This window comes from Chrysoperla carnea, chromosome 3, assembly GCF_905475395.1.
Source record: "Chrysoperla carnea chromosome 3, inChrCarn1.1, whole genome shotgun sequence".
NCBI lineage: Eukaryota > Metazoa > Arthropoda > Insecta > Neuroptera > Chrysopidae > Chrysoperla > Chrysoperla carnea.
Window position 1 is genome coordinate 41,630,480 of NC_058339.1, and position 13,355 is coordinate 41,643,834.

Here is a 13,355-nt window from a genome sequence, read left to right on the forward strand (position 1 = left end):
TATTTTTAAATTAATTTAATATTTATGAATTTTACATACGGAATACAAGACAAGAAGACTCGACGATTAAATAATCGCCAAATATTTTATTATATCATATAAATAAAAAAAAAAACACAAAATGTTAAGGCATTAATTCTCACCTAGATATTCATCAAGCAGATGAGAAACAAAGAAAAATAAAAGCTTTTCTTGAATATAAAATGAAAACAAATTAATTAATTATTGTTAAAATAAAATACAAAAATTAGGAAAGGCATTTCATTATTCTATGTTTCGATTAAAATATTGATGAATAAGTAGCTAATTTCCTCTCTCCCGGACGAATTAATATCTTAACAAACTGTCGTGCCTGTTACTTGAAGGAAATATTATTATTTATGAATAAGTAGTAACAGTTAAACAAAATTAATTATATAAACAATTCAGAATAATAAAGTATAATAATAAACCTATAACACTTAAATGATATTATTATAAATATTATGGTTTTTGAAAACAGATTGATGCATTTGGGAATCGTTTTAGTGGTGCAATACCTGGTGGTGTGGCATGTGATGGTCGTGATCTAATTGATTGGCGTAATTCTTCACGATAAGCTGCCTGTAATGCTGCATCACCACCGGCTGCACCCACAACATGATCAATTGGTGCTACTTGTGATAAACCTGTTGTTAATACAGCTTGACGTAAACTTTCTGTTATTACTTGTGGTAATGTTCCTTGTGGTTTATTGCATGATATGACTTTTCGTCGTTTAGCTGGTACACTTGATAAATATGCATCACTGTATGGTGGTTGAGCTGTTTCATGTCGTTGTACTTGACAATCACGTGTTACCACTGATACCCAATCCTGAAACACAAATTATCGTATAATATTTTTTGCAATATTCATAGCAATTCCAATTCTTTGGGGTTTGCCATGGAAATTCTATCTTATTATAAGCGATTTTTAAAGCTAACCGTTAGAAAAAATTGACCTATTTCATCAGAGTCGGATTAACCATTAGACAGAGTAGAAAACTGCCCCCCGAAAAGGAAGAAAGACGCCCCGTGCGCACACTTAAGAAATTGAAAATGTTTCATAGAGAAAATTTGGATTCTCATTGACAATAGGTATTATTGTTTTTTGTTGATACATGCTGTCAGTTGATGAAATAATTCATACTTATAAAACAGAATCATCTAGTATCGAATAGAAGAACAAATAATACGGTTGCATTACGTTCGAAACGTTAAAGATTGTAACTTATTTGCCTGAACTATACATGCTGTATACAGAAATGTCGCGGCGACAACAGATTATCTAGAAATTAATTCTTTTGTTAGACTTCTAACATATTTTATGACAAGGACTAACAATGAAATTAAAGAGGCTTTCTAAAAAATTTAGTTAATAGTTTTCCGAGACATTAAGACTAGTTACATAAAGGAGATGAAATTGTACCTGCCAAGGAATTGTTTAAATTCATTTTTGATATGGTAAAATAAACTTTCGTGAACGTAATGATAACATTGCAAATACATATAGGGATCCAGAGAATTGCATTACCAGGCCATGATTAATCCGCCCCTGTATATCATATCTTGATAAATAGAACCTCATTCGAATAGATTTGTTAGTTTTCCATGTGGAAAATGTACGGAGTGGATTGACTTTACTGAGATGGTTCTGAGCTCATCATACAAAGGAATTTCATTCAACATGCATTTTCCAGCAGAAATATATTTTATCTAATGTCAAACGTAACTGAACAGGTGCACAAAAGGAGTTTCGTTCCAGCAATCATCTTTTGAACCACGATAAAACACAAGATCTATCAACTTGAAAGTTGTGAATATATGAATTGCATATTCGGAGAGCAAGCTTTTGAACCCGATGTAACACCATAGCGAGATTGATTATTATTAAAATTGAAAATTTTATAATAAACAAACTTGTAGAAAATAATATTTACTACAATTTATCTTCTTTTCAAGTTTACGGAGACATTTATGTTCAATGTTCTTAAATATAATCTTAAATACTTCGGCCAAAAATAAATTTTTTATTTTAGAACATTGAACGTAAATATTTCCGTTTCTCTGATTGTTAAAAGAGTAAGACAATTTTTGAGTGAATCTTTTATTACTTACTGATGGGACATTATTGTGCCAAGATTCTGTTCCAATATTTACGTCCGGAAGTGGAGGTGATGATGATTCACCGTTAGATGTGGGCAATAATACTTTTTGTTTTGTACGTCCTGAATCCGAATTTTCATTTCCATCTTCATGTTCTGTGGCATCATAGAATGTATCAACTTCCATATTCTAAAAAAATAAATAATTCATATAAAACCAATATCGAGTAATATTATATAAAGTGTAAATTTTGAAACTCACAATAGGAGTGGGGAGAGTAAGAATTGTTTCTGATGGCAATGTGGATGTTGATGTTTGCGTAGCTTCAGTGTTTGTAGCATTTTTTCTTGTTGCTGAAGTAGGAGTTGATGAAGATGCAGACGTTGCAGTAGCCGAAGCTGCTGCTGTAGCTGCTGCATTCGACCGTGATGTCCTACCGCCGTGCATTCTATTTAATTCTCTGGGCAATGATGTACTACGAGCTCTAGATGGAATTGCTTGAACTGATACTATTTCAAATGGCGATTCCTCTCTAACAGTTTGACTACGTGCTCCATTACCTGTTCTATTCGCATTTCTATTTTGTCTAAAAATTTTAAAAAGCAATTTAACAAACAAAAAATTCAAAACATATAATTAAAAAAGCGAAAATATCTACCCTGTAATGTGATGTGAATTGCATTGTAAAAATGGATCAAAAGCTCGGAATGAATGTGGCGATAACTGAACATGAGGTCTAGGTGTGGATCTAGGGGTTTGTGTTGATGTTGTTGGTAATGTAGCTGTATTTCCTCGAGCTTGAGAATTTTGTCCAGCAGCACCGAGACCATTGGCTGCTGATGTAGTTTCTGTAGTGATAGTTGAAGCATTTGTTGTGGTACTGGTTGTATTTGTAGAAGTAGCGTTTGCGTTAGTAGTGTTTGTATTTCCAAAATTTGTTGGTTGACGAGTAGTGCTTATGAATGGAGCTCCATTTGTTCCTATTGGTATTGACACAGAACTTGTTGACATACTAACAGGAACACCAGTTAGGCTAACACTGCGCATTACTGAATTTGTTACAGCGTGTACTAAACTTTGGATTAAATCTTGATTTGGTCCACCTAAACCTTAAAATATATTATATTGGATTAATTTAATTTACGAAAAACAAATTATGTAATTTGATACTTTAAAATAGAATTCAGTTAGTTTTGCCGTTAAACACAATGCCTAAAATGAGCGAATTATTTTGTTTATAGCAGCTGGTCAGATCAAAGGACCCCAACAGTGCCCCGCGATTTTTACAATGCTGATTTTTAAATTAAATAATGTAATAAATAAGTAGAAATTTCGTGTGCCGGTTCGCTTTTGTAACGTGAAAGAAGACCAAACAAACAAACAATATGGCATTGATAAATATTATTATAGATTTTATATACTTTTTTGACAGATTAGTATTCTTAAATACCTTGAGTTATAGGATCATCATCAGGAGACATTGCAACAATAATATCTACGTTTCGCCCGCCACCGGGTCGATGCGTAACAGTAACCTGAGGACGTGATGAGCTAGATGATGTAGTCGTTGGCGTTTCTTGTGTCTGCGATGCACCATTGGAATCATTAGATGGTGCTGATGGCTGAGGTGCTGATGCTGTTGTAGTTCCAGTTTCAGGAGCAGTTTCAGGCGTTTCTTCATTTGTAGTTTCATCTTGTGGTATGTTTTGATTACTTTCTGTATTTGCTGCAGTATCACTTTCATCACTACCTTCATCTGAATTACCATCGGGTCTTCCAAATGGATTACGACCAGTAATATTTTCTACATCGACTTGGGCCTGGATATTAATAAAATTAAATTAAAATTTTTTATTCATAGAAAAATATAATACTTAAGAAACATGTGATGACATTTAAAAAAATTTTATATGTCATCATTTTATATTGCAAGCTTTTTTCTTATCAATCACGTATTTTTCGAATTCAAGCTTGATATCAAATTTAATTCATAAACTTACTTTGCGATTTTATAAATTCAAACTATCTATTTAGGCAATAAAATGAGGTTTTGCTAAATTTTACTTTAACAAATTATATAAAAGCTTGTATATAAAAACTTTTAACGTGCTGTGCAAAAAAAAGTATTCATTTATTCAATTGGCATTTCGTTCTAGTGACATTAACAATTCAATAAGAATTACAACTGTACGAAAATTTTCTTTTTATTCAATAAGATTGAAAAAATTATAAGCTTTGAATAAAAAAAGTGACTAACGAATTATTACTTTATGAAAAGTATCACATCGATCACTAGTACTTCCAACTTTTAAAGCATAATATTTCACTTGACAACACCGCCTGTCATCAAAAATATCTTCATCATTAAAATATAATTAATAAATCTAAAAATTAATTTTTAGATATATTAAAAAAATAATTTAAAAGAATATTTTTTTAATGGACATTGTTTATATTAGGATGGTACTTGGATCTCCTTAAAAAGTAGAAAAAATCAATTTTTTATGAAAAAAATATTTTAAACGACGCATTTACATACAAAGAATGGTTAATACTGATCAATTATCTACAATGTTTTCCCCATTTATAATTCATAAATCAATTAAAATTAGCAATTGAAAGATAACTGTTTGATTTTATCATAATAGAGAGATGGAGAATTTTCATAGCTGTCTGCCAGTACAGCCACTTATCTGTCAGTCATACGAGTCAGCTAACAAAATTACGTAGAATTTATTTGAATCAAGCGTTAAAATGTAAGCTTAAATTCATTTCAATTTTCAATGTTGAAACGAACTGTTATTATTTGAATATGTTAGTATGTGATACTGAACATATTCAAATAATAAAATAAGACCTGTCCTTTAGTGCATTATAGACAAGAGTAACTAACTTCTACATTACCTGTAGTTATTAATAATATTCAACGAAATATCACTATAATATTTTAATATATAAGTCGAAGGTAGTGTTTCGAAAGAAAATTTTAGAAGCAAAATTGCAGTGAAATCAGTTCATAATCATCGAAGAAAATGTAGTCTATTTTGACCTTCTACCGCGTCTGGGGAGTGTTAATTTAACGCGAGAGAGCTCGGGTACTTCGCCCCTGATTACCTGATACCTACCGAAGGCGCCGTTAGTCAAGGTTTGTAATCCCCAAAGATTGTTCCTTTCACCAGTGCGAATACGTAATTTATACTTTAACGTATGTTTGGCAGGCGCTAGCTCTTACTCTAGTATTATTTAGTTTACGGAAAATTCCCCAATTATTGGCAAAACGAACATAATTGATAATTTAGCCTTACAATAAAACAACTTGTAAGTGTAATGTACTGCTGATTATTGAAGGTTTATAGCCTACCTTTTCTATCAGCTTACTTTTTTCCTTACCTTACTTTGGCGCACGAAACCGTGTAATCATGTTTGCAGTTTTTTATGAACGTAAAACTTTCAGTAATTAACAAAACTTTGTAAAAGCAATAAGAATTACAATGTTACTTATCGATACCGTAAAAATTTCCAAGTCAATAAAATTATTTTTTTAAATTCTTTGTTAAATGAAGAATATTTTTATGAATGCAAAAATAATTTATAAAAGTTATAATACAATTTATATAAACTGTAAAATTAAGCCTGAAATTAAACTCAAATAAAATAAAATGGAACCAGGTCGAAATGAGTTTTCTATTCTCTAATAATCAAAGTTCGAAAACTGAGTATATTACGATATTATTATTTTTTGAAACAATTTAATATCATTCCTACCAATAAATAAAAAAAATCAAAAACAATGTGTCCGGCTTTGAGTAAGCTCTTTTTATTTAAAAAAAAAAAAGCAGCTCTTGTCGACTTTGTTCCACCTAAATCAAACCACAAAAAATATACCTGAACACGAACGGGAAGTGATATACCCGCCTGTAATACAGCATGTTGTACCAGAGTTGGACGACATAACAATGCTCGTGGTGTTGGTCTGTTGAATGGACAAATAACATCACTTAACGCATGGTATGCATGACCTAATGCATGCATTGTTGCTGAAACTCGATCAAATACACGCTGAGCCTCATTTAATTCGGTCTCATTTTCAAATGTTGGATCCGTACGCATAAGCTCGGTATATCTTGTCATAAATGGTTGAAGACGTGTTTGAATGCGATTTAATTCATCCATTAAGTCTGCTAAACTTGTAGTTCTTGCAATATTGCTACCATTGCTAGTACTGCAAAGAAAAATTGAATATAATATCCGATAATATGCAGATTCAAATATTTGTATGAAAATTCACTTTAAAAAAATCGAAATAGGGACGGGCGTTACGAGTCACACCTGTTAAATTTTGATAGTGCGCTAGACTTCTTGCATTAGTACACATCGATACGATAGGCGTTATATAATAACTGTATACGAAATTTACTATTGATAATTGGGAGTTGCAACTCGCCAACAGGCGATAATAATTTGTACTAACTAAAAACAAAAGTGGTCCCGAATTCAGTAGTTACAATTTCGACTACCAGACGGCAATACTTGTACTTACCACTTTTTAAGGCCAATAAAAATATTCAAATTCATATCAGATAAATCCCGCCAACTGGCGGTAAAAATTTGTACTATATCAACCTAAACAGGAAGTGGGCCGCTTTTTCAGCAGTTCCAATTTAGACCACCTGATTACTTACCATTTATCAATTGTCAAAAGGTACCTTTATGGGTAACACTATTTATTTGTTTTAAGAAGTTCGATTAGTTCATTAATTCAAGTAATTATTATATCTTCAAACTCTCACTGATCATATTACACAGCGCTCATGAAATCCAAGAAGATTCCAGGTGCAGCATTAGAATTTTAAGGAACAAAAGCAATCGAAATTCACGCGAAAAAATTAGTCCGATATTTATTTTAGTAAATTTCTATAGCTGGATATCTTGACTGTTAAGAATGATGTGAGAAATGATATTGTGAAGATAGAAGAAGTTCTCGAAATAACGAAAATTCTTAACAAAATCTTTCAAAACATAAAGCTTAATCATTTGCGGGGTAGAGAGGAATTTACGAAAATGTATTACATATATATAACAACGGGAAAAAATTTTTTCATTGGCTTAACGAAAAATATGAAAAACAAGCTTACTTTTGTGAGGCATTATTTTCTGTACTTGCATCGTTGCCAGCTTGTGGTTCATTGGTAGCTTCGCCAGTAGTTGGAGGAAGTGATGTTGCGCCTTCTTCAGTATTTCCTGTATCTGTACTAGCCTCTGCTGTTGAACTATCTGTTTGTTGTGATACGTTATTATTTTGATTATTAGTAACAATATTTCCAATATTACGAAAATTATCTGTAGCTGATAAAACTGCTGAAGTAATTTGCTGCTGTTGATCTAAATAAGAACGACAGAAGTTATTACCCACATTTTATATAATTAAAGTCGTAAGATAATGCTAGAAATAGTGCTCTATTTTCTCTCCTTAAAGAAGCAAGAAAAGTTTATCAGTGATGAGGCAAAATTTCCGATAGAAAACGTTTTAGAAGTGTTCTACCAAGCAAAAATTCGAATGTGGGTACCGTGAAGGCCCACACAAAATATATAAATAGAAAGGCAAGTAAGATTAATAATCTGAAAAAAAGATTAAAAGAATTTTTCGATATGTTATTCATGCGATTGTGTTGGAAATTTTTTTCCTCATTCTAATCAAAATTGAAATAATTTATATTGAAATAAATAACATCCTCCGAAGAACACTATCTAACGGTCTAATTTTTTCACTTGCCATTTTTATGACTTACCAAAAACATTGCCAAAGGCAGGAACATAAACTTGTGCAGCTAATACAGGCGTTGTATCAATTGGATCCTCCAATAATAACGAATCCATATTATTTTCAGTTCCACTAACATTTGCAGCATTGTCAGTTGTCTGATTTTCAAGTTGATTAATTAAAGCATTGGCTAAACGTAACATTTTACGTGCAACATTTAAACGACTGTTTGATAAATTTTGACTTAATGGTAATTGTGGTATTCTCTGCTAAGAAATGCAAGTAGTATCATCATTAATTGGATTATTAATATTGAAATATTTTAATGGTTTTTTTTTTGTTAACTCACTTGTGCATCCATCATGTCGGCACTGTAAGCCATTGATCCAAGGTATATTTGATTTGGTGATGGTATTTGAAATCTAGATGTATTACTATTTCCACTACCGGTGCTTGGTCTATGTGGTTGTGGTGGTGCACGTTGCACCAAGTGTACGACTTTGCCATTAACGTCTACAAATTAAATTCAAAATTTTAGATATTGATTCGACATGTTGCTAACAAAAGTTACACTTTTCTAAGAGTCGGTAAACGGATAAAAGTCTGACACCAAAATGTTTGTATACCCTTTTCAAATCTATCGTGACTTGATAACAGAACCGTCTAGAAAAATTTATACAGTTCTTAGTATTTAGTTAGTCTCTTCATCCACCGATACAATGCAATGAAATTGCAACACACCTTACAGTAGTTGGAAAAATGTTAATTGGAGTAGGTTATGTTTGAGTTGAATCAAGTTGACACATTCTAGTCACACCTGTGGACGAGACTAGGTACGGCAACATCATGGATATAGGAATATTTTAAAAGGGGTAGAGTATAACCGAGTGGGTGAGTCTCACTCAAGAGGAAGAGGCAGGGTATCATTATGCCTACTTTCTATTGGCTGTTAACTAGGAGCATGCTAAAAGTATGTTCAAAACCTTCTTTAAGTGTTTTTGATTCGTTTGTAAGCATAGTAACATGTTTGACATATAGTTGACGTGTGTGGATAACAGAAATAAATAAACTTATATTCAAAAGAAAAGTAAAATTTGTAAAGAAAAATAAATACAAGTATTTATGCTTGTTTTAAAACAATTTTTTCAACGGTATAAATAACCTAAACGCAACAATATTCTATTCAATGTAGTGAATATTCAATCTTGAATCCTAGTGTTACAACTATTATAAGTTAACTAATGAAATTCAAAAGAAGGCTTAAGAATGTCTCCAAAATACGTCGATTAATTTTCAATACTAAATATCAACAACGTATTATAGAATTTTTAAAATATGAAATTAATGTAAAAATTTATTTGGGGAAATTATTACTTATTTATGTATTGAATTATGTACCCGTGAACCTAATCTTAATTTAAATAAGTTTTATTTTTATTATTTTACGAATTATTTACGGTATATTCTTTAGGTAATTAGTCGGTCATAGGAATATTAAAGGTATATTCCTTCATCCAAGGGTAATTAGTTTAAAATATTATATTTGTAATTAATTTCTAAATTGTATTTTTTTTTAAAAATACATTTTTTTCTTTAGGGTAAAAGATTTTACTTTAAATAGAAATATTTTTTGCTCGGACCAATCTACAACACACACAAAATTCGCTATCCATTTAAATTTTCCCGCAATAGAGAGAGCGAACAGCCGCAGCCAATCAAAAGCAGGCATATTGCTTGAGGCAATCTAAAACCATGGATATAGAAATATTAAAATCTAAAACACACGAAATATTATCGTTCTATTTGAATTTCCCACAAATGAGAACCGCAGCCAATCAAAAGTAGGCACATTACTTCCCCCTAAGTGATACACCCCCTCGTCTAAAGTAGGACTTTATACTACATCCCTACTATAATTACTAGATCCGTGGGCAACATATGCCTGATTATAGAGTGACTTGTGTTCAACGCTTATGCTACGCGAAATACTTAAGAATACTTCGTAGATTTTTCCTGATGATTGCCAGTTTCTGATTACTCTGTAATCAATTTGGGTTAAAATTACAAGCACTATAATTTCTAAGGTCATATAAGTGATCTCACACATTTGGATGACATATCTTTTGATGGAAATTATTCCTCTTTTCGGCATCAAACTTATATTTACCTCATCTTTACAAATGTTTTTATGAATTATAATTTTTAAATACATTACCATATTCATTTAATTTTTTTCGATCTTGCAAAACCCGACCACAGTAAATAATTCGCTGAGTTTCTGCAGGAATATTAACTTTTCCTGATATTAACTCTTTAAATTCTTTAACTGTAATCTGAAAAACAGAATGAACACAGATATACAAAACCAAAATAATGTATCCATACACAAATAAAAAAATAAACTATAACCCTACTTACATCATCTTCGACAGTAAATGGATGATTCTGTGAATCAAGTGTTTTCACTGTAACTTCAATCATATTTCCCTAATGTCTAATCTAAAAATCACATACAACTATACAAAATATATTTACAAATTATATGTGAAAATGACTCATGAAAATGGAGTAGGTTAAGTTTTTAATATTAATAAAACAGCATAATTGAATATAATCGTAATGGCCTGATACAAAATCAATAAGAAATGTCAAAAATAAGTTATTTATAAAAATCTTACAAATCAATATAGAATGAATTTCAACACAAAATTATGATTATCGTGTGTATTTTTCTTTTAAAAACACAATTATCGCGAGTTGTGTTTCATTTAATACAAAATAATATGCATAAAAATTATAACAAAATTTATTGCAACACTTTTTACACGAATGTAGACTGTACCGTAGATCAAAGATATACGTATATGTTTATGAATTTAGCGACAGTTGTATATTTTCTTTTATATGCGTCACTTTCTGCGCACTTTTAAACGACGAGTTTCACGTTGAATTACAAACCGTTTTATTTGAAATTTTTCAATTAGAAAATTAATTTAGTCGTTACCACAGATTATAATTTTTAATTTAAAACAGATCTGCAACTCCCTGTAAAATTTTTACAATTTTCGTTCTCTGAAGGTGCCTTTTTCCAGATGGCTCTACACGTTATATTCGTGTAGGCCCGTAGGGCCATCTATTAGTTTTGATAATAATTTATCCATTTCAAGGGTTGTTGGGGAAACTATATGTTATATATTTTTAAATATATAAACAATACGTCTTTCAAAATTCGTTTGCATGTCATTAAAATTCGTTAAATTTCTTTGTGTGTATTCTCAATTGATTGTCTTTATTAACATTTTGTGGATTATTTGTATAGTGACATTATTATAGTGACAAATGTGATAAAGAAATCAACAGTGACTATGCATGGTATTTCAACAATTAACTCAGTCAATTGTTTGTTTTCACTTGTTTATGTAATAAATTACAATCTTTGATATCAGTAAAATATATTCTCTGATTTAGTCGTTACGTTTTACTCGATGTACGATAATTGAATAAGGATTAAAAATTAAACAGATATTAATCTCTAAATGATTTTATTCTAAATAGTGATACAATAAGTAACGGCATTAAAAATACATTCAAGCTTGATATACATATAATTTTTCCGAACACATATCTAATATTATAAATTTTCATGCCAAAATCAATAAATATTGTTTAAAATATTTTAATATATCAATTACACATTATCAAAACACATTGGAATAGGATATCTGAACACTGAAATTAATTTATCATATTAAATTAAAATTTGAAAAATTCAGTAAATATTGTTACAATTCTGCCATGAAAAAGCATAAATTCAGGATGGTAATCGGTTTTCTTTTTGATAAAATTCTTTCAACTTATTTCCAGCCATCTTGAATTTCCGTAACGATGACAAAGGACAAAAATACTCTTAAAGTGGACCAACTCTAAGCCAAAATTAGGATTATTTGGATATTTCAAGATTTGAGGTCTGGTATTTAAGATTTTAGAAATTGTTCGTCACCCTGAAATTAGTTCATAAAAATATATCAATGGCCATCGAAATTGAAAGGCAGATTTTAAATATGAAAACAATTACTTCATATTTAAAAAGAAATATTTTTATTTTGAAATATATGACGTAATTAAATGTATGATATGGATTTTCTGATTGTTGTAATCTTAACTCATGTATAAACAATAAATCGAAAATACTAAAAATTATTACAAAACTATCTTGAAACAATTTTGATATTTTTAGGCAATAAATATTAGAAATTTTTTCTCTATATGAAAATCATCATATGGGAAAAAATTTTAGATAAATGATAAAATAATTTTGTTAACAGATAAGATAATTTTTGTTGTTGAAATATTTGATAATGTGAGTTGGCTTTGAATTCTCAAGATAAATATTTTTTTTGTAAAATAAATCTATAAAGTACCCCAAGCACTTTTCATACCGTTTTATTTTTTTGTCATTTTTTTTTGAAATATTATACACATTGGAAGAAATGTTCACATATTACATAACTATTTATTTAATTGAAGAAAATGGAAATCACATTTAGGACTTCTTATAAATTTTTACAACCCATTAAAATCTAAGTAAATAATTTAAAAAGAAGAATAAGAAATTTTTGCGATTTTTTATTTTATTTAAAAAAAAAAAATTAAAATCTGATCATAATTAATGAAAAGAAAGAATTTTTTTATGAATTGTTAAAAATGTACAATTTGGGCGAAATCTTATGATACTTAAAGATTCGTCTCAGTTACGTAATTACGGGGTAGTAAGACATGCAAAATTTCAGACGGCTTTTTACCCAGACGACCTCGAAGAATAATAATTCAAATATTAAAAATGAAATATTTAATATATTTCAAGAGAAATTTTACTTAGGTTTAAGATCAAACACGGCGAATCTACACTTTTAGTTTTTGATGCGCTTTATTAATATATAAATTTCAGAAATTGTAGTTACGTAACTGGTCCGTTAATTATTTTTTTAACAAATTGAGCGCCGTATGCCTATAAGTATTCATTTTCAATTTCTGAATTTAACCCAATTGATCGATAGCAGATTGTACTTTTTTACTTTTTATCCAAGATTTGGGGAGATTGAAATGAAGTGTCGGTCCAAGAGTAAACATTGGCGAAATAATTGCGGCGCTCAATGTGTTAAGATTAAAGTATGCTGTCAAGAGAATAAGATTTTAGAAGTAATTTTAATTTTCACACATCATTATGTTTTCTTATGTATTTCAAACTTCAGGAATATGCAAATATTCCATTTTTTAAGAAGAGTTATTCAGTTTTCAATATTACGCATTACCTTTGAATTAAAAAAGATTCAAGCCTTAAAACGACCGTCATAAACATATTAAGTAATATATGAATGCTTCTGTAAGTAATTGAAATTCAAATTAAAAAATAAATACAATTTTTTTTTATTATTTAATTTTTATATATATATGTAGTATATATATAA

At 29.9% G+C, this 13,355-nt stretch overlaps 1 protein-coding gene across 3 annotated transcripts; it reads right to left on the minus strand.

Moving 5' to 3' along the window:
• LOC123294657 (large proline-rich protein bag6) lies at positions 1-10,582 on the minus strand. Of its 3 annotated transcripts, XM_044875758.1 has the most exons (12): positions 10,566-10,582; positions 10,306-10,386; positions 10,103-10,220; positions 8,237-8,400; positions 7,916-8,156; positions 7,262-7,508; positions 6,012-6,348; positions 3,577-3,946; positions 2,785-3,235; positions 2,388-2,712; positions 2,139-2,315; positions 1-855 (listed from the first exon to the last, which is right to left on the minus strand). In XM_044875758.1, exons 2-12 carry the CDS (start codon positions 10,366-10,368, stop codon positions 484-486), a joined length of 2,865 nt encoding a protein of 954 aa, XP_044731693.1. In that variant the 5' UTR covers positions 10,369-10,386; positions 10,566-10,582; the 3' UTR covers positions 1-483. The 3 variants fall into 3 exon arrangements, with proteins under 3 accessions (XP_044731693.1, XP_044731694.1, XP_044731692.1); XM_044875759.1 differs by lacking the exon at positions 10,566-10,582 and having other exon boundaries at positions 7,916-8,153; positions 10,306-10,411; XM_044875757.1 differs by lacking the exon at positions 10,566-10,582 and having other exon boundaries at positions 10,306-10,411.
• Between the last annotated feature and the right edge of the window lie 2,773 nt (positions 10,583-13,355).